The sequence below is a fragment of the Cebus imitator genome, unplaced genomic scaffold (genome assembly GCF_001604975.1).
Source record: "Cebus imitator isolate Cc_AM_T3 unplaced genomic scaffold, Cebus_imitator-1.0 Scaffold336, whole genome shotgun sequence".
NCBI lineage: Eukaryota > Metazoa > Chordata > Mammalia > Primates > Cebidae > Cebus > Cebus imitator.
This window is the reverse complement of record NW_016107651.1, coordinates 123,804-151,128: the sequence shown is the minus strand read 5'-3', so window position 1 is coordinate 151,128 and position 27,325 is coordinate 123,804. Positions and strand designations below refer to the sequence as shown.

At 35.1% G+C, this 27,325-nt stretch overlaps 2 protein-coding genes across 3 annotated transcripts in view; one reads left to right on the top strand and one right to left on the bottom strand.

The window, feature by feature from the left end:
- LOC108287091 (lysine-specific demethylase 4D) overlaps nucleotides 1–16,071 on the bottom strand; it is a 26,064-nt gene extending 9,993 nt beyond the window's left edge. The window contains exons 1-3 of one of the 2 annotated variants that reach the window (XM_037730210.1): nucleotides 16,017–16,071; nucleotides 15,621–15,866; nucleotides 13,967–14,061 (exon numbers count right to left, since the gene is read on the bottom strand). The gene's annotated coding sequence lies outside the window, so the exon portion shown is untranslated. Of the gene's footprint in view, nucleotides 1–13,966; nucleotides 14,062–15,620 lie in introns of both variants that reach the window. The other variant, XM_017505259.2, reaches the window with a different exon arrangement.
- CWC15 (CWC15 spliceosome associated protein homolog) lies at nucleotides 16,055–27,325 on the top strand. The gene is made up of 7 exons (XM_017505261.2): nucleotides 16,055–16,188; nucleotides 17,515–17,653; nucleotides 18,163–18,275; nucleotides 18,586–18,674; nucleotides 19,564–19,671; nucleotides 23,563–23,681; nucleotides 26,123–27,325. The coding sequence occupies exons 2-7, from the start codon at nucleotides 17,523–17,525 to the stop codon at nucleotides 26,250–26,252; spliced, it is 690 nt and encodes a 229-aa protein (XP_017360750.1). The 5' UTR covers nucleotides 16,055–16,188; nucleotides 17,515–17,522; the 3' UTR covers nucleotides 26,253–27,325.

Here is a 27,325-nt window from a genome sequence, read left to right as displayed (position 1 = left end):
AAAAAAAGAAAAAAAAAAGGAAGGTAAAAGGGTAACTTTTTCTGTACCCTTTGTGCCTACAAATGCCAATATTTGGTGTGGACTTTTTATGAACATCCAGAGGAAAGTAGATATAATGGAGAAGGACATATGGCTGCAAGTATTAGGCATGAACAGCATAGATTAAACTGTGACATAAACCCAATGTTTGGGATGTCGCCTTTAAATCCAGCATCTTAAGTATAGCATTATTATTTCATTGTGACATATAATAAATTGAACATGGGATTATTAACCTCATTCAAATCATCTTTATTCTCATCTGTTGCATGGATACTGTGGCAGTAACAGTGGTATCTGGCAGCAGAGAGAGGCAGGAGCCAGAAGTCTTCCTGAATCCATCTATAAGGACACACCACTGCATTGAGTTTTAAGGCATCACCTAAAAGATGCTTCTTTGGATTGTCAATAAATTTTAAATTCATGTCTTGAGTAGCATGTAAGTTGGACTTACATGGACTCTCCCAGAGATTCTGTAAACTACTCAATAACTTTTTTACCTTTAAAAAAACTCCCCTTTGGCCTAAAGTGAATTCCATAGTATGCAGCTAAGGAACTCTGATTCACGCATTTCCCCTCCCTCATTCCCACTCTCCAAAGCAATCACTCACATATTTTAGCTGTTTCATCTATTTTGCTTTTCCTGTATTTCTAGACTTTTCAGTTTCAGATATTGTAGACACTTGTACTATAAAAGATGTAGTTAGCCCTCTTATGCCCCACATTGACACACAGACTTTTCCTAGCTTTCTCTTATACAGCCATATCAAATTTTTAATAGAATCAAAGCCTGAATTTTTGTCAGGCAAAAGTAGTCACAGATGAGTCACGTAGCATAGTATAATTGCACTTCCATTAGTGTATAAATTTTTATTTATCCTGTAGTTAATAACTATCTCATTCTTACATTTGCTTGGCTTTATACTTTATATTAATTAATTCCCAGATTCATTTCCAGAGAGGTAAATATCTTCTTAATGCATAAAACACATCTGGTACTGAATCAGATTTCTTTTCTCAGAAATATTCTTACTGGAGTCCTCAGATGCTTACTTGAATCCAGACTAATAGTCTTTAAGTTGTTGCATGACCTGAATCTTGAGGTTTCTAGTCATCGTAATTCTGGGGGTCCCCTTTCCCTCTCTATTATGTTAGATCCTGATTTCCCCCATCTCAGTTTCCTTCCTGGTTTACTCCTTTGTGTTGGTAAAGCATATCTACCAGGAGCATCCTTAGAAGCTTCATTAGAGATTAAGTATCTCACAGAATCTTCAGCAGGACCAGAGACTAGGGTTTGGAGACTGTGTATCCAGGAACAATACCCAGATTACCCAACAAGCAACAGTTAGGTATTCATATACATCCTCTGGTCAAAGGCACCAAAGACTCTGAGCAAGAGGCATTTCCAATTAGAATCTAAGCCACTGCTGCCTCTGAAAGGTCACTGTCTCTCACTCCCCTACTCCAGGAACAGATTCTTCATGAAATCTACTTCTTCATATTTCTTTACATTATAGTCTCTAGAGGGATGTCTGATTGGAAGAGCCCAGGCCACATGTCTATGCCTTAACTGCAATAGATGCTGGATAATTGAGTTCTGGCTCTGATCTTGTTGAGATGGATCATCATGTCAGAGGTTTACCGAAAAATAAAAAGGGAATGTGAAAGTTATTGGATGGCCACAAATATCATAACACTCTCCTAAAGTTTGCATGTCTGAGTCTGAAAATGTCTTTGTTCTATCCTCATGCTTTTCTTTCAAGATTTTCAAGACATTGTTCTGCTGAATTCTACCTTCCAGAAGTCCAAAACCTGTTTATTGTTCCTTTTTGTAATCTGACTTTTCTTTCTGAACACTATTAAGGTATTCTTCTGCTCCTTATTATCTGACATTTCATTAAGATATAATTGGTCTTTTTGTCAATTATTGTGCTAAAATTTTCAATACAGAAACTCATGCTGTTCCTTGCTGTGAAATTGTCTTACATCATTCCTTTGACATATTCCTTTCTACATTTTCAGTTTTCTTCTCCTTCTTTGGAAATACAATTAGTTAGACAGCAAACGTCCTGATTGATCCTTAATTTTCTTTACTCTCCATTTGTTCTTTTGTTATTTTCCAAACCTTCTGTCAATTATATTTTTAATTTCCAGGATTTTTTTTGTTCTCTGAATATTCATTATATATTTCTGAAATTTTCCATGGCTGCAGATTTTCTCTTCTCTCTCTAGAAGTATTATAATAATGTTTAAGTTTTATTTGCTCTCTATATTGTGCCTGTTTCCTCTAAATTTGCCCTTCCAGAATGTCTTGGTTTCTGTTTTTCGTTAAACGTTTTCCTCGTATGTCTAGTTACTCTTGGCTTGTATTTGAGTCAGGCACTAAAGAGTTGTGTTTGCTATGTATGACTGGTAGACATCACTGAGTGCTCCGACAGGAACCTATTCATTTCCTTTGAAGATGGGGGCCCCTGTCCGTAGTTGAAAATAAGAATATAATGAAAACACTCTAAGCGTATTCATTTATCTCCTTCGAAACTGGGGCCCAGGAATCTGTGGTATCTGAGTTTTTGTTTTTGAGAAACAAAAACCTGTACTCCATCCAGCCAGAACTAAAACCTTAGTGTTTTATCAAATTTGCTTCGAGTAGTTTTTAAACAACTTTATTGAGATATAATTTACACAACACAAAATTCATCCACTTTAAGTGTACACTTCAATGATTTTTAGCATATTTACAGCATTGTGTGACCATCACCAAAATCTAATTTTAGAATATTTCTATCACTTCAAAAAGAAACCTGGTTCCCATTTGCAGTTAACAGTACATTTCCACCCCCAACTCCAGACAACCTATAGATTTCCCCACTCTGGATATTTAATATAAATGGAATAATATGCAATATTTTGTGTGTGGTTTCTTTCACTCAACATGTTTCTGGAGGTTCATTCATGTTGTAGTATATAACAGTATTATGTTTCTTATGACCAAATCATATTCTATGGTATGGATATACTGCATTTTACTTATCCATTCATCATTTGATGAACAATTGGGTTGTTTTCATTTTGGGACTATTTTGAATAATACTGTTATGAACATTAATATGCAAGTTTATGTGTGAATGTGTTTGTATTTCTCTTGGGTAGATACCTAGGAGTATAATTGCTGAGCTAGGTGATAACTCCACGTTTAACATTTTTAAAAATTGCTACACAGTTTTTCAAAGTAAATACAACATTTATAACTAGCAATATATGAGGATTCCAGTTTTTCTCAATATCCACATCAATACTTGTTATTGTCTTTTTCATTACAGCAATTTTAGTAGGTAAAAAGTCGTAATTTTTGTGGGTTTTAATTAAAAAAAACATACAGGGTCTCACTCTGTAGCCCAGGTTGGAGTGCAGTGGCACGATCACAGCTCACTGCAGCCTCGACCTCCCAGGCTCAGGTGATCCTCCTGCCTCAGCCTCCAAAGTAGCTGGAACTAACAGGAGCACACCACCATGCCTGGCTATTTTTTTTCATCTTTTGTGGAGGCAGGGTCTCACTATGTTGCCCAGGCTGGTGTTCAACTTCTGGGCCCAAGCAAACCTCCCACATTGGCCTCCCAAAGTGTTGGGATTATAGGTGCAAACCACCATGGCTGCTGCCCTCGTTGTGTTTTCATTTGCCTTTTCTTAATGACTCATGATATTGAGCATCTTTTCATAAGCTTATTGGCCATTCATATATCTATTTGGAAAAATTTCTATTCAAGTCCCTTGCTTATTTTTTGTTTCCTTATTACTGGGTTGTAAGAGTTCACTATGTGTTCTGGTTACAAGTGTGTTCTGGTTACATTATGTGTTCTGATTACAAGACCACATTTGAAAATGTGGTCTCCAGGTCTGTAGGTTTTCTTTTCACTTTCTTGACTATGTCTTTCAAAGTGCACAAATATTGCATTTTGATGAAGTCCATCTTATCAATTTTTGGTGTTGCTTGTGTTTTTGGCTTTGTGTCTAGGAAATTATTGCCCAGCTCAAGGTCACAAACATTTTTTCTATGTTTTCTTCTAAGTGTTTTATAGTTTTAGTTCACGTTTAGGCTAACCATCTTAATTTTTATGTATGCTATGAGGTAGAAATGCAAGTTCATTCTTTTGTATGTGGATATCAAGTTGCTCCAGCAACAATTCTTATTATTTCTCCATTGAATTCTCTTGAAAGTTTTATTGAAAATCAATTAACCACAAACCTAAGAGTTTATCTTGGACTTTCAATTCTATTCCATTGAACCATGTCTATCCTTATACCAATGTCTTGACTATTATAGCTCTATACTAAAGTCTGAAATAAAAAAGTGTGAGCCCTCCAAATTTTTTTTTCAAGATTATTTTGACTCTACTGGTTCATTTATATTTCTATATGAACTTTAGGATCAATTTTTAATTCCTGGAGGAAAAAAAGCCAGCAGGAATTATAGTAGGATTGCATTTATCTGGAGATAAATTTGTAGACCATTACCATGTTAATAAGTTTTCTGATCCATGGATATGAACTGTCTTTCCATTTAGCTTGTTTAATTTAACAATATTTTGTAGTTCCCAGTATATGTCTTGCATTTCTTTTGTTAGATTTATTCCTAAGCGCTTTATTCTTTTTGACACTATTGTTAATGGATGTTTTCTAAATTTTGTTTTCATATTGCTCACTATTAATGTATATAAATCAATTAATTTATATATATTGATCTTGTATCCTGCAACCTTGCTGGAATTCTTTTTTAGTTTTAGTGGTTTTTAGCATGCTACTAGGGTTATTCTATACATAAGATCATGCAATCTGTCGATAAAGATAGTTTTAATTCTTCCTTTTGAATCTGGATAGCTTTTATTTTTCTTGCCTAATTACCCTGGCAGTGTAATGTTGAATAAAGTCATAAGAACAGATATCCCTTAAAAATCTTGCTTCTGCTTCAATAATTTTTAAGTAGGATAAATAAATATTTCGGATGAAATGGGATTCTCTTTCTGATCCGAATCCTAAATCCTGTTCTCTTTCCCCCTGCCTATAACTAGTCATGAATTGGCTACACTTTCCATCTTTGGGTATCTTTTTATGTGTGTATGTGTTGTGTATCTATCAATAATACTGCTTTGTGTATCTGCTATTTTTATTTTATATAAAAAATTTTATGCGTAATATGCTCATTTCCGCAATTTTTACTTTTATTCATTTAGTCTGAGAAAGGAAGTGGCTCTGTTGCTCAGGCTGGAGTGCAGTGGTGCAATTTCAGCTCACTGCAACCTCCCTCTCCAAGGCTCAAACCATCCTCTCACCTCAGTCTCTTAAGTAGCTTGGACTACAGGCATATGCTACTATGCCCAGTTAATTTTTCTTTTATTTTTATTTTTTTGTAGAGACAGGGACTTGCCATCTTTCCCTGGCTGGTCTCAAACTCCTGAGCTCAAGCAATCTGCCATCCTCAGACTCCCAAAGTGCTGGGATTACAGGCATAAGCCACCATGCCTGGCCTTATTTTCTACAATTTTTAAATTCAACATTAACAATTTCAAGATATATTCATATATACATACACGCACATATGCATATATACACATATGTATATATACATACACACACATACATAAATTATATATGGTCTATTATAAAAATATATTAATGTACTCTCCTATTGATGGGTATTTACATTACTTCTGGTATTTCCTATTACTTTCAGTGCTGGGTGTGTTCTCTTTCTTATATGTGACAATTTATCTAGGGTAGATACTTTGAATTATCATTTCTAAATAATAGAGAAACAACACTTTACATTTTACTAGGCAATGTCAAATTGGTCTACCTAGTGGCTATCCTAATTCATCTATGTACTAATAGGAGTTTCTGTTTCTCCAGACCTCCAGGTGCATTTGATAATGTCAATTTTTTAGTTGTTGACAATTTGGTAAAATGATTTATCTCCTTTTATTTTATTGTGTTTGTTGTTATTATTGTAGTTGTTATTATTGTGTGACATGTTTACTGGTAAAGTCAAGTACTTTTTCATTGATTTATTGATCTTTTGTGGGTTTCAGTTTTTTGAATTACCAGTTACATCTTTTGCCCATTTTTTTCAGTTACATTGCTTTCTTTTTATAGTGATTTTTTACAGTTCTTTAAATGTCTGGGATAATTCTATGTATACTGTATTGTTGCAAATAACTTATCTCAGCCCACCACCTCCATTTACTTTATGATTTTTTTAAATATTTGAAAAAATTAAATATAATCAAATTTATTGCTCTTTTCCATTATGGTGTGTGCCTTTATCTCATATTTAAGTAATCCATGCCATTCCTTGGGGTCAAAAAGATCACATTTTGTTATCACTGTTTTATCTGCTTTTCAATTTTACTTGTTTTACCAGTTTAGAATATCATTGTTTTATCTGCTTTTCAATTTTACTTGTTTTACCAGTTTAGAATATTGTGTTGTTATCATGAAAAAGACAACAAAGATTTCTTTTTTTTTGAAGAAATCCAGTTGTTTGCCACAGTTTTCTACATTCAGTTGGAATCCTTTTCTCACATATGCTAAGTTACAATGTAAGGATGGATGTCTTTCTAAACTCTTGATCTGGTCCATTTATTTATTTGTACATTTCTATGCCAATGTTAGCTTGTTTTAATTACTAAAGCTTTATACTTAGTATTGATAATTGTTAAGGCAAGTCTCCCTGTACTTATTCAAATTTCTTCAGAATTATTTTGGGTATATTTATAGATTAAAACTTCAGTATTCATTTGAGAATAAATCTGTTATTTCTGTCAAATACTGTTAATTTATATTGGGAATGCAATGAATGTAAAGAAAATTAGAGGTGTATTTTCATAGCTCCTGCATTGATCATTCCCACCTATTAAATGGTATGTTTATCCATTTATTTGGATCTTGTTCTGTGTATGTCAATGAAGCTTCAGATTTGCAGCAAAAAGATGGTGAATCTGTTTTCTTAGATAAAACTTTAGGAACTTTATAATTTTTTCAGTGTACTATAAATGGAAATTTTTTTCTATTAAGTTTTCTTATTATTTATTGATCTTATATCCCTTTTCAAACCTTGTACCTCTTATTTCCTATTAGTTCTATTAGCTTGGCCATTAATTCTAGAATTTTTCATGTAGATATTTTCTACAAAAAAAAAATTTAAAAAAATATCTTCTTTTTCTAATAGTCATGGCTCTTACTCTTTTTTATTTTAGAAATAGGCAGGAATGGAAGTCTTAAGTAACTAGATATGATTTCTAGCAAAATGTTGAATGTTGACTGAGTTGGTAGAAATTCTATACTCATTTAAGATTTTAAGAAGAATGGTTCTAAACTTTGACATTAAATTATATTCTATCATTTACCATCTAAGATGAGACACTTTTGAGAATAAAAGGGATCCAAGGATGACAGACATAAACCAGGACCCTACCGATCAAGCAGTTAAAAAGCAATAGACATATAAAACTCAGTAATCCCAAGCTGCAGAATATATTTTTTCCAAGTTCTATAAAAAGTTTACAAAGTTGACCATAATTGTGGCCATAAAACAAGCTTTAACAAATGTAAAAGGGTTGAGAACAGTCAGAATATGTTATTTGACCACAAAACAATGAAGTTAGAAATATTCAAAAGATAACTAAAAATTCTCAGTTTTATAAAATAAAAAATACATTTCCAAATAAATCTTTAATGTGAATAAAATTTAAAAATGGGAATTAGAAAATACTTTGAACTAAATGGGAAGGAAAACATTACATTTCAAATCTTGTATGATACATGTAAATAGTATTAAAAGGGAAACATAAATTGAAATAAATATATAAGAAAAGGAAAAACGTTAAAAGAACTAAATGAGCTAACCATCCATCTGAGGAAGTCAGAAAAAAACTAACAGGAAAGAAAGAAAAAGAAGAGAAATAATGAAAGAACAGAAATTGATTAAATATAAAGCCAGTATAAAATATGAGGAACAAAACCAAATGTTGGGCTTTTTAAGAAAAAGTCTAATAAAATTGAAAAGACTGATGAAAATAGGGAAGAATAAAAATAGAAGGCACAAATAAGCCAATATCAACAAAGATAAAGAAGTTATCACTACAGATGCTGCAGACATAAAAAAGAAAATAAAGAAGTATGAACAAGTTTATGACAATACATTTTTAAATTTCAATGAAATAAAGTTTTAGAAAAATATAACAACAATATTGACAACAGAATAAACAGAATAATATATATATCCATAACCCTCAAGGACACCGAAGCAGTAGGTAAAACTCTTCCCAGAAAATATACTGTAGGTCCAGATGACTACACCAAGAAGTTTTGGTAAACATTCAAGAAGGACATACTTCCAATCTTAGATAAATTTTCTCAGAGAATAGGAAAAGAAAGACTACTTCCCAACTTGTTTATGATACAAATCCCCAACAAGCATACTATGAGAAAAAAAAATAATAGGTCAGTCTCGCTTATGAACATAGATGAAAAAATTCTAAATAAAATCTGATCAAATTGATTGCAGTAATATATACATCATGACCCAGGTGAATTTATTCCAGTGATGAAAGGTTAAAACTTTAAAAAATAATAATGTAATAACACATATTGGCAAATTAAAGAGAATCTCACTAGATGCAGAGAAAGTATTTGATACAATTCATCATTCCTTCAGCAAATTAAAAATAGTAGGCAAAATCTTAATATAATAAAGTGTATCTATCCAAAACCTTCAGCAAAATCATATTAATAATGAAAAATTAAAAGTTTTCCCTTGCAGATCAGGAAAAAGACAAGGATGCTTGCTATCAACATTTTTATTTGACATTGTCCTAGAAGTCCTAACCAACATAAGAAGACAAGGAAAAAAGAAGGAAAAGAGATAAAAAAGGAAGAAACAAAGCTGTCATTGGCAGATGACATGATTGTATATGTAACAAAATCCACAAGATCTCTGAATAGACCATTTCAATTAATAAGAGAGCTTAGGAAATCCTCTGAATTTAAAATACCTACATATAAAAATCCATGATATTCCTATACACCAGCAACAATTAGACAACCAAAATTTAAGGAAGATGCCATTTATAACAGCATTAAGCATTAATTAATAACACTAATGCTAACAAAAATTTGCAAGATTTCTATGAATAATATGAATATACTTAGAGAAGCATATTAAATATAAAGACATCCTAAATAAATGGAAAGATGCAACCTGTTAATAGATTTGAAGACTTAGTATTGTAAAAATGTCATTACATTTTTAAGAATGTTTTCTTAATCTATAAATTAAATGTCATCACAATTAAAATTCCAAAACTATTTTTGTGGAATTTAACAATTGGCTCCTAAATTTTAAAGTCTAAAGGGCCAACAATAGCAAAGCCACTCTTATAAAAGATAAATAACGTAAGAATATCTGCCCCACCAGATTTCAAGGCCCCTTTTCCATTATGCCATGCACAAAAATGAATTTTACACGAAGCTATGAAACCTTTAGAAGATAATACCTGAGAATATCATTATGACTTCCAAAGTAGGGACATTCATGATCAAGAAATATCATGCATTAAGCAAAAGGAAAAGAATGATAAACTGAACTACTATAAAATTAAAGATTGTTGTTTATTAAGATATACCAAAAAGAGAGCCAGAGAGGAGAACCGAATTTGCAGCACAGGTAAGTAACAGAGAACTATGCCTAAAGTATTAAGAAAGCATAGAAATCCACAAAGAAAAGACAATTCAATAGAGAGACTTAAACAGATACAAATGGACAATTAACATGCGAATTAATAGGGAAATGCAAACTGAGACCTTAATGAGATATCACTATAGACCCACTAAATGAGCTAAAATTGAAAAGCTGTACAATATCAAGTGTGGTGAGATTACAGAACAAGATCTCTCATCCTGTTGATGAAATGTATATATGAAAAATGCACACACATGCACCTCTGCACATTTACAAAAATGTTCATTGTAGCATTATTTGCAATATCCCTACAATGAAAAGATAATTATTAGAATTAACAAGTTATAGTGGGTATTTTTATACAATGAAACTCTAAATAGTATTTCAGAGCTACAGATAGCATACATTAAGTGGAGAAATAAAGCAAAAACACAAAGGAATACATATTCATTTACATAAACACTCTGAAGATTTATATAAAATTCAAAAATTGGTAAGACTGTTATAGAAATGCAAACACTGGGCCTGGTGTGGTGGCTCACACCTGTAATCCCAGCACTTTGGGAGGGTGAGGCAGGTGGATCACTTGAGGTCAGAAGTTTGAGACCAGCCTGGCCAGCATGGTGAAACCCTGTCTCTACTACAAATACAAAAATTAGTCTGGCGTGGTGGCATGCACCTGCACAGGGAAGCTGAGGAAGGAGAATTGATTGAACCTCGGACACAGAGGTTGCAGTGAGCTGAGATGCACCACTACACTCCAGCCTGGGCGAGAGTGAGACTCCATCTCAAAAACAACAAAAAATTGATTAAAAAAAATAAATGCACACATTGGCATTTGTTGAAATTTATTTTGGGGCCTTATACCTGATTGCTGTAAATATTCAATGGTTATTGAAAAAAATGTATATTCTGCTTTGATTACAGTGAACTTTTTATGTACAAATATAAATATAATAAGCATACATATATAATGCACATACCACATATATCATATATATTTGATCAGTTATTAATTTGTTTGCTTGATCTGCTAGTTTGAGAGAAATTTATCTTAAAAAAATCCCACCATGATTGTGGATTTGTCATTTTTCTTTATTTTTGCTTCATATTTTCTCAAGCTTTGTCATTAGCTGCATACATGTCCTTGATTAAAATTTTCCTAGTGGATTTTTCTTGATAATGTAATAAAATGCACCTCTTCATCACTGTTAATGTTATTCAACCTCTAGAATACTTTTGCTAACTAATATTGCTACTTCAAGCTTTTTAAATTAGAATTTGCCTGGCATGTCTTTTTCTATCTCTTTATTTTCTGTATTTTAGTTGTTTAAACTATTTTTGATATGTTTGTTTTGTTTTTAACTGTCTTCATAGTAGAACACTGGTCAGCTGGTGAGGTATTTATGTGATTAGATAAGAGGTGGTTAAACTGTGATATTAATCTAGCCTGTACCATCAGCAAATGATAGCTCATTTTGAGGCTGTCTCCAGGAAACAGTCTCTCTAAACCCTAGAATGTCTTCATTTAAAATCAAGGTTTTGTTGGTAGAAGGCTAGCCAGTTTATTTTTATATTCTCACTTGTCAAAACATCAAAGAAAGTACTAGCTTTTTATATTAGAAAATGTGTCATTTTCAGGTTAAAAATTTAAAGATTTCATTATTTATATTACTTTGTTTTAAAATTTAATTTCTGACATGTGGGCATTGTTTTTTTTTTTTTTTTTTTTTTTTTTGTATTCTTACTAAAAGCCTCAAAGAAACATTTTTAAGCAAAATGTTCACATTTTGTAGGCTAATAACTTGGTATAAGAGAGTTTAGGGGAATTAGAGTGATTCAATTGGAAGAGATGGAGAGAGTCGGATCAGAGTTGTGATTGGATTAGGACTGATTCAATTAGGATTTTGATGGTAAATATAAAGCCTGATCTCACATGACTTTTTTATTTAGAGATTCTCTCCTGAAAGAAAATCATATTTCTGGGTCTTATCTTCATTTGAAATCAGGATTTCAGACTAGCACAATGTAAATTATTTTCTCCTTTAAAATATAAAATAGATTAGGCAATAACTTTTTACATCAGAACACAGTTTTTCTTTTTAAAACTAATTAATTAATTCATCCATTCGTTCTTTCTTTTATTCACTCATATGGAAACTGTTTATTGGGTAGCTTTGGTGCCAGGCATTGTTTTAATGCTTGGCCCTATATCACTGAGCAAAACAAAGATCCCTGCCCTTTTAGAACTTATATTCTACATGGGAGAAACAGAGAAAGAAACAATAAATGTAATATAACTAAATTACATAGGGTCATGGAAGACGATACATGCCATGCAATTATGTATAATACAATTTGAAAAAATAAAAAGAAGAAAGCAGGGAAAGGGAGATATGGAGTAAACAATGTTAGGGGACAGAGAAAGAGAACAGGTACAATTTTAAACAGGGATGCCCAAGGTTGGTTGGCCTCCATTTGAACAAAGACTTGAGTAAGACAGGGAAGAATTGCCTTGCCAGAGAAAACAGCTAGTGTGAGGGCCTTGAGCAGGAGCAGCAATGTGTGTGTCCAAGCAACAACAGGGAAGAGGCGGCCAAGAAAAGCATACGCAAGTGATGAGGTCAAAGGGGTAGGGGAAAGGATAGACTATAGAAAACCACTGTGAACACCTTGGCTTTTACTGTGAAGGTAATGGGGGACCAATGCCCTCACTGTTTGACTGAATCCCCTTTTCTTTCAATCCCATCCAACTATGTTATTAATTTTTTTAACTGTTGCCAATCTGAGGCTGTAATGTATAATCCATTTTTAGTTTACTTTCATTTTCCTCATTAGAAGGTTGAGTGTCTTTCATGTTTATTGACTATTGTCTATTTGGAATTGCTTTTTCTGAATGGCCTGTTTATATCTTTTGTTGATTTTTTAATTGGGTAATTTGTAATTTTTATATTACGTGTATCATTAGTAGTAGTAGTAATCCTCGTATGTTATAGGCATTACAAAATTTATTTGCCAATCTGCATTTATTGACTTGTCTTTGGCATCTTCTGCTATAAAATTAATTTTTGGGTAGATAAATTTTTAAAAATTATTTATTTTTAAAGCTTTTAAGGTATTCTGCTTTGATTGAAAAATATTTCAAATTCTAGGTTCTATAAATAGTTTCTTAAATTTTCTTCTTAGGTTTTTATGGTTTCCATTTTCCCTTTTAGGCGTTGATTTTGTTTAAGCTTTAAACTGGAATTCCTATGTTACTCCTGCCATAAGAATAATCAGTTTTGCAATCAAGGGCCAAACTACATTGCTTTCACATTTAATTAAATGCTACCTTTGGCATATTAAATACACTATACCATGTCGAAAAGCTGATAAAAATGATATGAAAGGGACGGCCTCACAGATCAGAAGAAACAGAAAATACACTGCAAGATGCCAGTCACTATTAGGATCCAGAGCACAAAGGAGAGTTTGGGTCACCTCATCTCCAGTAATACATGAGAATCTGAGGATATAGGAATAGCCAAAGGCAGCTAGATAGATCTGCTGAAAGAAGAGATGAGAAGTCAACGTTTAAGAGCTTCTGTTTTCTGAGAAGAATGGGGAGGGAAAAGGAGGTGACAGAGGCATGTAGACTTGAAAAAAGGGGAATGTGGAAAATTATATTATTGCAGAGGGGGAAAATAAACAATTAGGAGAGTAGAAGAGCACTGGCAGGCAGAAATAAAAGCCAAACTAGATTTTGTGGTAACAGGTTTAAAATTCTTGGGAGGTTATGTGATTTTTGCCAGCTAGGTTAATTGATTGGATGAATTTCAAGATTTTAGTAAACTTTTCTTTTTTTTAATATTCTCAAACCATTTAAGTCAAAAGCTTTCGTTTCAATTTCTTATTAGCACTTTCAGACCATTTAAGTCAAAAGCTTTTAATTTTTTGGATTGATTAAATTGTATATTGGTGTTAATGAAATTATAGGGTGGTTATTTGATCTCCATTGGCAGCCAAAAGATTGGGTTAGCAGGCTGGAAGTTAAATCAATGGAGGTGATTCACTCTGGGCTAATAAAGACAGTTGGAACATAAAAACTGGGTTTTTTTTTCTATAATTGTGTTACCATCTTGCCATTGTTACTTCATTCTTCTACTTCATAGTGCATCATTCATTCATTCATTCATTCATTCAACAAATACTTACTCAGTACCTATTATGTGCCAGGCACTGTTCTATATGCAGAGGATACACCCAGTGAACAAGAGAGACAAGGTTCCTGCTTTCCTGGAACTTATGTTCTAATACAGGAAGATAGACAATAATAAAAATAATATTAATAATGATAATAGCTAACATTTATTTAGCAAGTACTATTTGCTGAGACAGTTCTAAGCACTTTACAAGTATAAATTCACTTAATCCTTAGTGTCGTATTATAAGTTAGGGACTGGAATTATGCCCATTTTACACATTAGGAAACTAAGAGCACGGAAAGGGGAAGCGACTTGCCTAAGGTTACAAAGCTAGGAAAGGGCAGAATTGGAATTTAGAACAAAAATGAGCAGGCTGAAGATCTTTTTCACTTAATGACTTTCCTATGCTGCCTCTCACACAACAAACAAGGCAATAAAAAAAGAATAGAATAGATTCTGGTAATGTTCAGTGGTAGGAAAAAATGAAACAGAATGATGTGATGGTGTATAAACACAAGTGTTGGAGGGGAAGGAGTGGGAAAACCTCACTGTGATACCTGAGACATGAAGGATGGTGATAGTTATCTTGGGGCACAGGCAACAGAGAAAAGCTAGTTCAGACGCCCTAAGACAGAAGGAATCTTGCCCTGCTTTGTAAAACAGAAATCACTTGGCTGTGTCTAGAGCTTAGTGTGGAAGCAAGTGACTGATTGGAAGTGAAGTCTGGAAGATGGCGAGGGCCAGACTCTGTGCGGTCTCAGGTCACATTAAGAAATGTAATTTTTATTCTAAGTGCACTGGAATTTTATACGGATAGTAACACCATCTGATTATTTTTAAAAGACCACTCTTTAGGCTATATGCAGCATTGACTGTAGGATAAAAGGTGGCCCAGGAAGATACATTAGGAAAAATTTCAATCCATGTAGGAGACAGTGTTGGCAAGAACAAGGGTAGTGGCAGTAGAATAAAATTTCTGGTAAGTATTTAAAGTCGAATCGTTAAGACCTGTAAATGAACTGTATGTGAAGAGTGAAGGGAAAAAAATTTAAATAGGCACTCTGGGATTTTGGTTTGAGTAACTAGTATGATGACCGTGTCCTTCACTGAGATGTGTAATTTTGATAAGAAAAATCAAGATTTTCATCTTGAACTTTATGAGTGAAAGGGCTTTTTCTGCTTTTTTTCCCTTCATTTAAAAGTTGCAAAGAATTTAGGGATAATAAAGCATTTAAATTTTCAATTTTGTGAGCTCCTTACATTTTAAACTAAGTTGGGGAAGTTGAATTTCCATTTCACAAGTATTTATTGAGCAACTACTGTATGTCAAGGTCTATGTGATGATATACCAAGTTGAACTAAGCAATCAAGATCTCTGTTCTCAGATTGACTTATTTTTTTATGGAAGGGAGGAGTGACGATTGGTGGGTTTTTTGGTTTTTGGGTTTTCTCCTTTTCGTTGTCTTATTAAAACTTAATATTTGAGTAGCCATCTTAATAACTACACTGTGCTCCTGGCAGTTGGGCCCACCGTTCTAAACGCTGTCGTAAATACTGACATCTCCCCTCCCACAAGAACTAACGTTTTTTTAAATAAAAAATTTTAGCAAACATTACGCATACAACCTTTGCTTTGAAGTGTAATATTTTTGCAGGAATGGTACCTTTATAAAGATCGTGGTTGCCCCGTACTTATTTGTTCTTTCTTCATATCCAATTAAATGAAAACACTAGTTTTTCCGAAGCCCAACTCTCTAGGCTTGTTGGTTCTAGCTCAGGAGAAAGGATGGAAGCAGGAGTCGTTGGATTTAAACAGTTTGGTGTAATCCTTTTCCACGCTCTAGCCCGCTAGCCGGGGACGTGGTGTCGGCTACCCGGGGCTTTCCGTCCACGCAGTACCGGAATGGAGTCTGGGAGGGGGTCGGGGACGGAAAAGACGGAAGAGACATTAAGTAATTGGTTCTTGAAGGTATAAAATGATGTTTAGGGTCTACTCTAAGGCACTGATTTCAAACGCCCGCCCCCTGGGCCGTTTCGGCCCCGCCCCTTACTGCCGTTACGCCAACTTCCACTTCGGCCTCTGCGGATTGGTTGTTACCTCCTCCTCTGAAGCGCTTGGGTTTTGCTTCCGGGTCGTAGGCGCTAGCCCTGAGCGCAGAGGTTCTTGGGAGTCAAGCGTAGTAATGGCTTCTGTATGATCTTCGGAGCCTGCTGCATTGGACCTCGGCCAAGGTGAGCGGCAGGAGGATAACAGATTATCTTCTTTATCCCGGTAGGACGAGAAAGGGCAGTTGGGGTCGGAGTTGGTGGCAGAGTGCTGAGCGCGGGCGGCGGAGGCCCTGAAGCAGCCCGCTAGGGGCGGAACCGAGTGCCTGTCAGGCGCGTCCGGAGCTCTCGGCCTGCAGTTGAGATCGCAGCGTAAAGGCAGCTCGCCTACCGCTTAAAGCGAGCCTTAGGTCCACCCTTCACTACCCCTCGCATCCCTGTAGTACTAGGCACGGGTGAAGAGGCAGCGAGTTTCTGGTTAAAGCGAAAGACTAGCTTTCCGGAGGCCGGAGTGATAATTCTGTTGTGTGGGAAGGGGCGGTGCCCCCAGCGCCAGATAACCCTGTTTCTTCTTTGAATACCTGCTTCTACCATTTTTGGAAATCAAGAGAAATAGCCCTACAGCAAAAAAAAAAAAAAAAAAAAAAACAGAAAACGAAAAAACAAATCCTCCCAATTCGCCCACCCTCCCACACACTTACTTTTCCGACACCTACAGGGTTTTAGTAACTAAATCTGTATACAGTATTCTTGTGACTGCGCCAAGCAGAAAATAACTTAAGGAATGGGTCCCTGGTTGTTGGTATTAGAATCCTCTGGGGTGAGGTTCTTGTTTTTTTGCACAGTTTTTAAATTACAACCCACAAAAGATCTGATTTATAATATGATGCCTGTTGTAGAAGAAAATTGGATCAACAAAAGGTTTAAGAATTTTTTTTCTATGTAACTGTCATTGAAGTGTAACACACTTTTCTCTAGGGCACTTAGTCACTTCGTCAGTGATTTTTTAAAAATTGTTTTTGGCTTTTGTTTCTATTAGTCTATTTGCTATTGTGTGAAGTTTAGATAAAATGCAAACCTTAGAGACTGATGGAGTAAGGTTGAGCTGAGAATTTTTAAAACTCAGATATGACAGTGCTGTATTTTACAAGGGTTTTGACATGTTGTGTCGTAATTCTTACAGTAATCCTAGGAGGAATATCTCCATTCCGCAGATGACAGAAAGTTAAGCTAGGTGACTTCCTGAGGCCCACACAGTCAGAACAAGAATGGGGATGCAAACTCAGATCTTCATGACAATTTTTTGTACTAAAACATGCCTGGGAAGCCATATTTCTTGTACTGCCTAAGCCTCATAATTTATATTTTCTTGAAAACTTTTTTTTAAGAAGATTAAGCAAGTTTTGGGGAATGAGTTTTAGAAATTATTTCACCAGTATGGCTATTGATTAATACTCTGTAAAATGAGAGTTCGTAATGTTGGAAATAACTTGATACTATTTTTCTTCAAAGCATAAAAGATGACAACTGCAGCCAGGCCAACCTTTGAACCTGCAAGGGGTGGAAGAGGAAAAGGAGAAGGTGATTTGAGCCAACTTTCAAAGCAGTATTCAAGCAGAGACCTACCTTCTCATACAAAGATAAAATACAGGTAATAAGACTTTTTTGTTGTTGTTTGCAAAACAAGACCAAATCTGTTAAATGACATGGTCATGATATAGTCGTATGTTTGAGTTATGTTACTTACCTATTTTCATAGGCATAGAATGCAATAGGATGTTTAACACTAAAATTTTGCTCTATGATTTTAAAATGCAAAATTCCTACTAACCAGGAATTTTGATATGTAGATAGAACAATAAATAATATAAATGATAATGTCTCAGAGAGACTATGCACAATCAGCACCAGTCAATATATTTTAAATGTTACTGTTCTGAGTTGATATAATACTAATTAAAGATATTTTAATCAGTGTAAAGCCTTATTATGGGAAAATATGTGATTGAATTTGGATTTCTTGAAATATTGGGAACATCACAAGAGTGGCTATTAGTAACCCTCAGATTAGCTTATGATCTTGTCTACTTCCCTTTTTTATGCTTGAAGTTGTGTGTGTATGTGCTTAAGTAACATTTTTGCCCTGGCTTTTTACTTTAGACAAACTACTCAGGATGCCCCTGAAGAGGTTCGTAACCGTGACTTCAGGAGAGAGTTGGAAGAAAGAGAGAGAGCTGCTGCAAGAGAGAAAAATAGGGATCGTCCAACCCGAGGTACCAACACTATCCCAGACGTTTGTCTCATAAAATTATCTTGTTGATAGTTTTTCTTTCATGTAGCAACTGGAAAATGTTAACCATTTGTTTGCTTTTACAGCTTGATGTGAGCTATAATACTTTCTTAAGTCATTAGAGATGATAATAACAAACATTTACCAAAAGCATATTTGCCAGGCACTATGGATATGATTTCTGTTGTCATAAATGCTTTTAATGTGGGCTCTTTGTGCCCACAGGTCCCTAAAACATTTTAAGAAATGCAGTATTTGTTTTACTAAGTTAAATGATTTTTGTTTCCACCTAGAACATACAACCTCCTCTTCAGTGTCAAAAAAGCCACGGTTAGACCAGATTCCTGCTGCCAACCTTGATGCAGATGACCCTCTAACAGACGTATGTTTTGTTTCCTCCTTTCATCTCTATCTAATAATTGATTTACCATGTTTTTCTAAAATACTTGTTGTGCTTTTGGCTTTAAGAAGTGACCTGTATTTATGTTTACTTACTATTATTCAGATATAGCCCCAACCTCAGTGCCAAACTTTATAGTTGATTTTAAAACAAAAAGTATTATTTTGTAGTAAGGACCTTAAGAGCAAGTTTGATCTCTAGAGAACCAAAAATGGAAGGAACTTATTAAAGGATATGCTTTCCCCCAAAATAATACCCTGTACTAAACTACTGCACTACTGCTGGGTTTCATATCTCTACAGGGCACTCTTCACACTGGGCTCTCTATGAACAGTGCCCTCTAGAGTTGTACCCTGCGGCCTTTTTACATTAGATATGATGCCCCCTCCGTTAAGTGCAAGACACTTAATGGTTCCCTCTGTGCTTAGGGAGGGAAGTAATCTAAGCAGAAGGTTTTTAAGGACTAGCACATCAGTTAATGTTAAAATCCTGTGGGACCTTAGACCCTATAATTAATTTGCAGTTTTCTACATATAGGACAGTGAAAAAACCTGAAGTGGCATCCAGTGAGTAATATCTAACTATTTATACACATCAGCAGTTAATTCTAGAGTTAAATGATAGAGTTACTCATAATAGTTTAAAACAGGAAACCTAATTTCAAGTGAAATTTAATGATTATTCATTTGAAATTTTTTTTTCTGAGAATTTAGCACACTTTTTTGCACTTTTGATTACTTGCTAGCTTAAAGTTGTTTTGAGCTACATAAAATTGTTTTGAGTCTCTTAGGGTGATAAACTGTACATATGTATCATATTTTGGTAATGTATATTTTCTGTCTAATCTTACGGACTCTCACTGTTCTTTTAGGAGGAAGATGAAGATTTTGAAGAGGAAAGTGATGATGATGATACTGCAGCTCTTCTTGCAGAACTGGAAAAAATTAAAAAAGAAAGAGCTGAAGAGCAGGCCAGAAAGGTAAAACCAAAGTTTTAAATATTTACATCTCTCTATCTTCTCATATATACTAAAGTAGCAAATTTTTAAAAATATAAGTAATACCTTCTTATATTGGAAATTTCCCTTGCCATGTCTAAATATTTAGCACTTGTAGATCTATAAATCTTATTATTTGTATGACATCCTAGGTATCCTGGTTATGTAAAAAATTCTTTCCAAATAGTTCAAATACATTGAGTAATATTCACCAGCTTGCTAGTCATTTACTTGTTTATTCGTTTGTTCAGCATTTACTTGATGGTTGTTAATTGACAAGAGAATCAAAGATGATCAAGATATAGTCATGGTCGGCAAAGATTATCTCTCTGTTTGTCTCCTGCCTAGGTACTATTAAGGCAATCTGTCAACAGATTTCATAAAACCTGTGTCAAGCTATCTAACTTCTCTGAGCCTCCACAGCTTCTTGGTCTCTCCATTTATACAATATGAGGAAAAAATATAAAACTCAAAGATAGTTAAAACTTTGAATTACCCAGAGTGATATTAAGAGGTAAAACTGAAGTGGCAAGAACAAGTCAGAGCATTAGAGATTGGCAGAATAAGGCTGTTGGAGTCTCAATTTTTTCTAAAGGACAGGAGGAGCCAGTTGATTTCAGCAGGAGATTGATAAAATTGGATATGTATTTTATAAAGATTACTCTGGCAAAAATATGAGGATGAATTGGAAAAAACTGAGTTAGGAGGCTGTTCCAGTAATCTTCCCATGCAATTAAGAGACTCTCAGCTTGTATGATAGGAGTTGGAATTGAGATAAGTAATGAGATGCTGATAGAGCTATCAGGGAGGTCAAAGTGGGAAGGGGAGCAGGGAAAAATAAAAAATAAAAGGAGGTTGGTCAGGTGCAGCGGCTCAAACCTGTAATCTCAGCACTTTGGGAGGCCAAGGCGGAAGGATCCTTAGGTCAGGAGATCAAGACCATCCTGGCCAACGTGGTGAAACCCCATCTCTGCTAAAATACAAAAAGTTAAGCGGGCGTGGTGGTGCCTGCCTGTAATCTTAGCTACTCAGGAGGCTGAGGCAGGGGAATCGCTTGAACCCAGGAGGCGGTGGTTGCAGTGAGCTGAGATCACGCCACTGCACTCCAGCCTGGCAACAGAGCAAGACTCTGTCTCAACAAAATAAATAACTAAAAAAATAAAGGAGATTGAGTTGATAGGTAAAGTAACTGACTGATTGCAGCAGCAGAGAGGACTCTCAGCTTCTAGGTAGACATTGCTGCCATACATCAATACAGGGAATGCAAAAGAATTGGCATATTTAAGCAGAAAGAAGAGATGGTTGATGAGTTCTGTTTGAACATATTGAATTTGACACATTGTGAGACATTCGAGTAGGAATGTCTGCTCCTGTTTTCAGCCAGAGCAGCATAGCTTTTTTATAGACTTGTGTGTAAGATTTTATTTGAGGCAAGAATTGTTCTATTTTTTTAAAAAGGAAGAAAGAAAAGATACTACATGGTCAGTACCAGGGATCTAGGGAAGTAGAGTTCGTGTGAATCAGGAGGGCCAGGTCAGAATTCAAAAAAGAGATAGAATTTGGGATAGGCTTTGAAGACTTAGAATTCAGATTGGAAAAAGAAAAGTATTTTAAAATACAATTTTCATCAAAGTTTTTTGGAAGAGAGCATAATTTCTGTAATAGCTTATAGTTTTTACGTCCAGTTTTTAAAAGTCAAAGAATTATAAAAAACATTCCCAATCCCACTTGCATACCACTAGAGGGCAATTGTTCCAAATTCTTTTAGCTTGCCTAATATTTCTGGATACATAAAGAGAGGAACAATTTAAATGCTTTTCGTTGACCTTGAGGAAGGATAAACATTTTTAGATAGAAGGCCTTGCAGTTTTGTGTTTCATCTAATTTTTGTATTAAAATGTGTTGGTATTTCTTGGGGTTGAATGATAGTTTTGTTTCTTTTATCCCTGTTTCCCTTTCTATTGGCTGGTTTTTCCATGCCCCAAATTAAGATTTTCAAACCATTTAGCCTTTGTCAAGGATCAGCACACTTTCTGTAAAGGGCCAGATAGTAAATATTTTAGGCTGGCTGGTCATGGAGCCTCTGTCGCACCTACTCACCTCCACTGTTACAGCATAAAAGCAGCCAGAGTACATAAATGAGCAGTTGTGGCAATGTTCCAATAAAATATTTACAACGGGGTAGTTAGGATTTGACATACATGCCATCTGATGACTAGCCTGTACTTATGAAACATAGTATGCCTGCTGTTCGAATATAGAATGTATGCCTTTTCCCAGTGCTATGTGTGGCAATCATTTAGTAACTCCAGAGGAAATGATATTCCAAACATAAAATGTTTGCGACCTTTATATGTCATACACATTATAAGTTTGGCTATATTGTATACTTAGCTCCTATTTTTCTAGTATTTCAGATAAATATCTTTTCCCTTTAAGCATCAGTATAATTTCTTAAAAATAAATATATAGCATTTAGAAAACTGTCTATTCTTAATCTATGATGGATAGTTACTGATTTTAAGTTCTGAGCAATGGCCTAAAGGAATTTTCTTGTTTATTTCATTAAAAGTTAGATCTTCTCACCTCCCATTTTCATTTTTATTTTTCATCATAAAAAAGTCATGGTGTGGACCATGACTTCCACACCATCTCTTTTTCCTTGATCTATTAAGTCATCAATTTCTGTCATCCCCCAAACACAGCAAAACGGGATTTATATTTGGCTTAAGATAACATGTTAGCAGGTAGATCTAGAAGTGATAGCTAAGGGTTTTAGACATTTTATATTCCAAATTCTGAGACGAAAACTCAGGGTAATTTGTCTTCGAAGAAGTTGATGCTAAAATGAAAGTGAAGAAAGTGTTGTAACAGATAAAGGATGGGAGGTATAAAAATAGAAACTCAGGCTGGGCACCTGGCTCACGCCTACAATTGCAGCACTTTGGGAGGCTGAGGCGAGTGGATCATGAGGTCCGGAGTTTAAGACCAGCCTGGCCAACATGGTGAAACCCCATCTCTCCTAAAAATATAAAAATTAGCCAGGCATGGTGGCATGTGCCTGTAATCCCAGCTACTCGGAAGGCTGAGGCAGGAGAATTGCTTGAACCGTGGAGGCAAGGTTGCAGTGAGCCGAGATCATGCCACTGCACTCCAGCCTGAGCAACAGAGCAAGGCTCCGTCTCAAAAAAGAAATAATAATAAGTCAATAAGAACAAAATGTGTCAACCTAGGGTAAATTAGTAGAAATTCATATTAGCTGTATATAATTTTCTACATGGTAGTTTGTCCTATTTTAGGAGTTACTTTCTCATTAATAACTTGTCACCAAACCTAGAGTTGTACTTTTACATTATTAATGTAATTCAAAATAAGATTATTTATGTTATTAATGTAATTCAAAATAAGATTAAATTAAATTTATTACAGTTATGTATGACCCTTTAAAATTGAGGTAATGGTTTTGCTAAATGTGTCTTTTTGATATGTAATATGTTCTTAAATTATTAGACTGTGCTAATTGATAAACGTTTAAAATTTAAAGCAATTAATTTTACATTACTTCAAGAAAGAAAATAGATTTAAATATGGATTTCTAGCATTTCACAGTTGGAAGAGACTAATTACTGTATGATGTCAAGCATGAAATATTTATAATTAAAATGCCAAATTATTTTATTTTGATGAGGGAGACTTTTCTAGTATGTCTTAAAAACAACAAAATCTGCCTTGATGCTTTTCTTGCTGTAAAATCCTAATGATTTTTTTTTTCAGTGAGCTCATATAAAAAAAATTTTTTTCAAAAAAATTGAAAAATAGAAAATAAGTGAATATTAAAATAAGTGAATATTAATCTTCCTTTATCATTGATAGGAACAAGAACAAAAAGCTGAAGAAGAGAGGATTCGTATGGAAAACATTCTGAGCGGAAACCCTCTCCTTAATCTCACTGGCCCATCCCAGCCTCAGGCCAACTTCAAAGTTAAAAGAAGGTACTATACAGTAATGGAGTAACGGTGTGTGTGTGTGTGTGTGTGTCATTGTGTGTGTATCTGTACACACAGTCATGCAGTTTAAAAGTTGGATAAGAAGGTACTATACAGGAACAGTGTGTGTGTGTATCTATATATATCAGGGTGTGTATATGTGTGTGTATCTATACACACAGGCATGCAGATTTTAAGTTGGATGGCTAGGTGCATTATCTAAAGCTTCTAAAAGTCCACCATCCACTGAACTCTTCTCTGTTCTATTTGAAGTAATGAATAGAACAGAGTGCTAGAAATAAAGGCGTGAGTCACGGCGCCCAGCCTGGTGGTTATTTTATATGCATCTGTCAAGGAAACATTGCTTAACTTTTAAGCCATATTTGTTATTTTTCACCACCTCTACTGCTATTATCTGCCATCTGGAGTGATGCAGTACCACTACTTGCTCTCCCCTCTCAAGTGATGTAGTACCACTACTTGCTCCTCCCGCAGGAATAAGGCAGTACCACTACCTGCTCTCTCCCTCTGGAGTGAGGCATTACCACTGACCACTCTCCCCTCTGGCATGATGCAGTACCACTGACTGTTCTCCCTTCTGGCGTGATCCATTACTGTTCATTCCTGCTCTCCCCTCTGGAGTGATGCAGTATCACTGCCTGCTCTCCTCTCTGGCATGATGCCATGCCACTGATACAGTTCCAATTACTCCAAGCTGGAGACAGTAGATGTGGAACTTGTCGGCTCAGATAAACTTTTTAAAGCCGTGAGACAGGATGAAATCACTTAGGGAAGGGTATAGCTAGAGAGAAGTCAAAACTGAGCCTGGTATAATGTTTAGAGGTTAGGTAGATTATTAGTTACCAATACCTGTTCTAATCATCTACCCAACCTCTAAACATTATACAAGTGCCTAATAAATGTTGATTGAATGAATTTTGAATGACAAAGTCTAGGCTGACAGGGAGCAGCCATTTGGGAAGGGAGGAGAACTAAAAGAAGTGAAGCAGAGTGTTTCAGGAGGTGATGAGTGATCATCGAGGACAAATACTAATGTCAGGAAAGAGCATTTTGGTGTTGGGAAGGAGGGACAAAAATCCTGTTTGAAGTGAGTTGAGGAGAGACTGGATACAGAAAAAAGTGTACTGGTTTTATATAAAAATTAAGCTGTATAGTTTGTTCTGCCTTTTTTGAATGCAAATTGGAGATAGAAACCTGTCTTATATCCCAGTCATATTGATCTGCTCAGCTTCTTATGCTTCTGTGTACTAAATCAGTGATGACTTTACTGCACTGTTTTCCAAAGGTGCCCACCACTTTCATTGCTCATTTCCCACGTGCAGTTTCTCCTGGCATATAACCACATGCATGCACAAATACACATGTTATATGGGCTTATGTTTTATATATATATCTGTGAGGGTATCTGTATTATGTATATGGGCTTGTGTTTTATATGCTAGATGATACTCTGAAATCTGCTTTTCCTTTTCTTTTTTGAGACGGAGTCTCGCTCTGTCACCCAGGCTGGAGTACGGTGTCGTGGTCTCGGCTCACTGCAACCTCCGCCTCCTAGGTTCAGGCAGTTCTCCTGCCTCAGCCTCCCAGGTAGCTGGGACTACAGGCGTGTGCTACCATACCCGGCTAATTTTTTGTATTTTTAGTAGAGAAGGGGTTTCACTGTTAGCCAGTATAGTCTCGATCTGCTGACCTTATGATTCACCCCGCTCGGCTCCCAAAGTGCTGGGATTACAGGCATGAGCATGAGCTACCGTGCCCAGCCATGATTTTTATTTTCTGTAACACATGTATTTTGTAACTTACAGGTGTTTTGTTTTGTTTTTGTTTTCATGCTTATATGTTACAGAATCCAACCAGAGTTCTGCCCTGAGTTCTTCAGCTGGTACTTCTCCGTGGTTAATGTACATGTGGGCCATATCTGAGCCTTAATTATTATACCCCAATGGTTCCTTCTCTTGTTGGCCTATGATGTGAATACTACGGTAGATGATTACTAAACATTAACTGATAAAAGAGGAATATCTACAGTCCTTAAAACCACATAATCTAAACTACATTAAATTGATTGGCTACTATCATCTACAGATGCCTATACCAATATTAGAGTAGTCCTAGGTGCTTGCCTTTTTATATTAGAACTAAAAATATTAAATATTTATGCAATTAAAATCTATTTTTATTTTTTTAACTCAAAAGTTTCTTTTACTGGAGAAATAAGAATCTTTTACATGTTCTAAGTAGGATTCTTGCTATAATAAAGCAAGATTATATGTTAAGGATTACTTTATTATTTTGAGTGTAATTACTGCATCAAATGATACACATGTTGCGGGTCTTTCTGTGTAATGACTAAGCCTTGCAGTGCACATATTCTTGTCTCCTGATGCAAACATTTTAAGACGTTCGGTTTTCCTTTTCTTCCTCAGGTGGGATGATGATGTTGTCTTCAAGAACTGTGCAAAAGGTGTAGATGACCAGAAGAAAGACAAAAGATTTGTAAATGACACACTGCGATCTGAATTTCACAAAAAGTTTATGGAGAAATATATTAAGTAGTACAGTTTTATGTGCTTAATTAAAGACTGTAAAACGTAAAGGATCATTCTGACCTTTTTGGCTGAGTTTTTTTCTTTTCCCCTGTCTAAATTGTGTGTAGGCTTCCCTAATTTTAAACTCCTTTTTCTTTAGTGATACCTTACTTGATAATGGACTTGGGAATAGGTTTAACCCAGTTTGCATTTTCTCAATGTTTCCAGTACTACTTTTCCTTGGGAAAAGCAAATCTGCCTGTAATAAATATTTTTAATCTAAATAACCAAATCTGTGTGCCCAACTTTTTGTTGGAATTTATGCTACTGCTAATACATTGCATCATTTCTTTTGAAAAGAAAAATTACCTTTGTGTATTGTGGTTGTGCATTAACTTGCCCCTTTCCCCCTTGTTTCTCTCTCATTGATTTCAGATCAGTTAATTCATAATATTTTCTCTGCATTTTTTAGAGTATGATGAAAGATGAGACAGATTCCATTTTGGACCAGAAAATAGTGTGGAGGAGTGTTATCAACAGTAAATACCCAAGCGTGTCTGGGAGAACATTGGGCATTGCTCACTTCTGCAGGCACTTGTTTTTTTTTTTTCTCTTGGCCCAAGAGGAGAGCTCTATAAGCATTCTATTAAAGTATATGGTACTCACTTGTGTTCTCCTGGATACTCAACTGCTATATTTCTTTTGAAAGAGATTGAATATGCACACTGACATGCATTCAGTGCACAGCCCGAGAAAGCTTCAAATCAAACCATATGTAAAGTAAAACCTTTGGAAATAATGTTTTGTTATCTTGAAGAATATATCTGTGGGAAGTGAGAGGAAGAGTTGAGCTATACTAAAAGCAATATTTCTGGAAATAAAGTTTTTGTGAACCTAGGCTGTGATTTGACAGGGCCACTTTTGATAGAAAATTTGAGACCAGAAATTGAACCTTCTACAGATAGAGACCCATTCATAGGCTTCCCCAGCCATGAATGACACTGAGCTTCCTAAGGCTAAAAATAGAAGTTTTAAAGCAAAATAATGTGTTACTATTTATTTAAAACCTTATTTCCTTATTAAATGAAAAGTTCCACGTTC

Excerpts from the sequence above, each read along its gene's own strand:
- CWC15 (XM_017505261.2), top strand. The coding sequence starts at position 17,523 with ATGACAACTGCAGCCAGGCCAACCTTTGAACCTGCAAGGGGTGGAAGA. Across the intron at positions 17,654-18,162 it reads CATACAAAGATAAAATACAG|ACAAACTACTCAGGATGCCC; the intron begins GTAATAAGACTT and ends TTTTTACTTTAG. Across the intron at positions 19,672-23,562 it reads CTGAAGAGCAGGCCAGAAAG|GAACAAGAACAAAAAGCTGA; the intron begins GTAAAACCAAAG and ends TATCATTGATAG.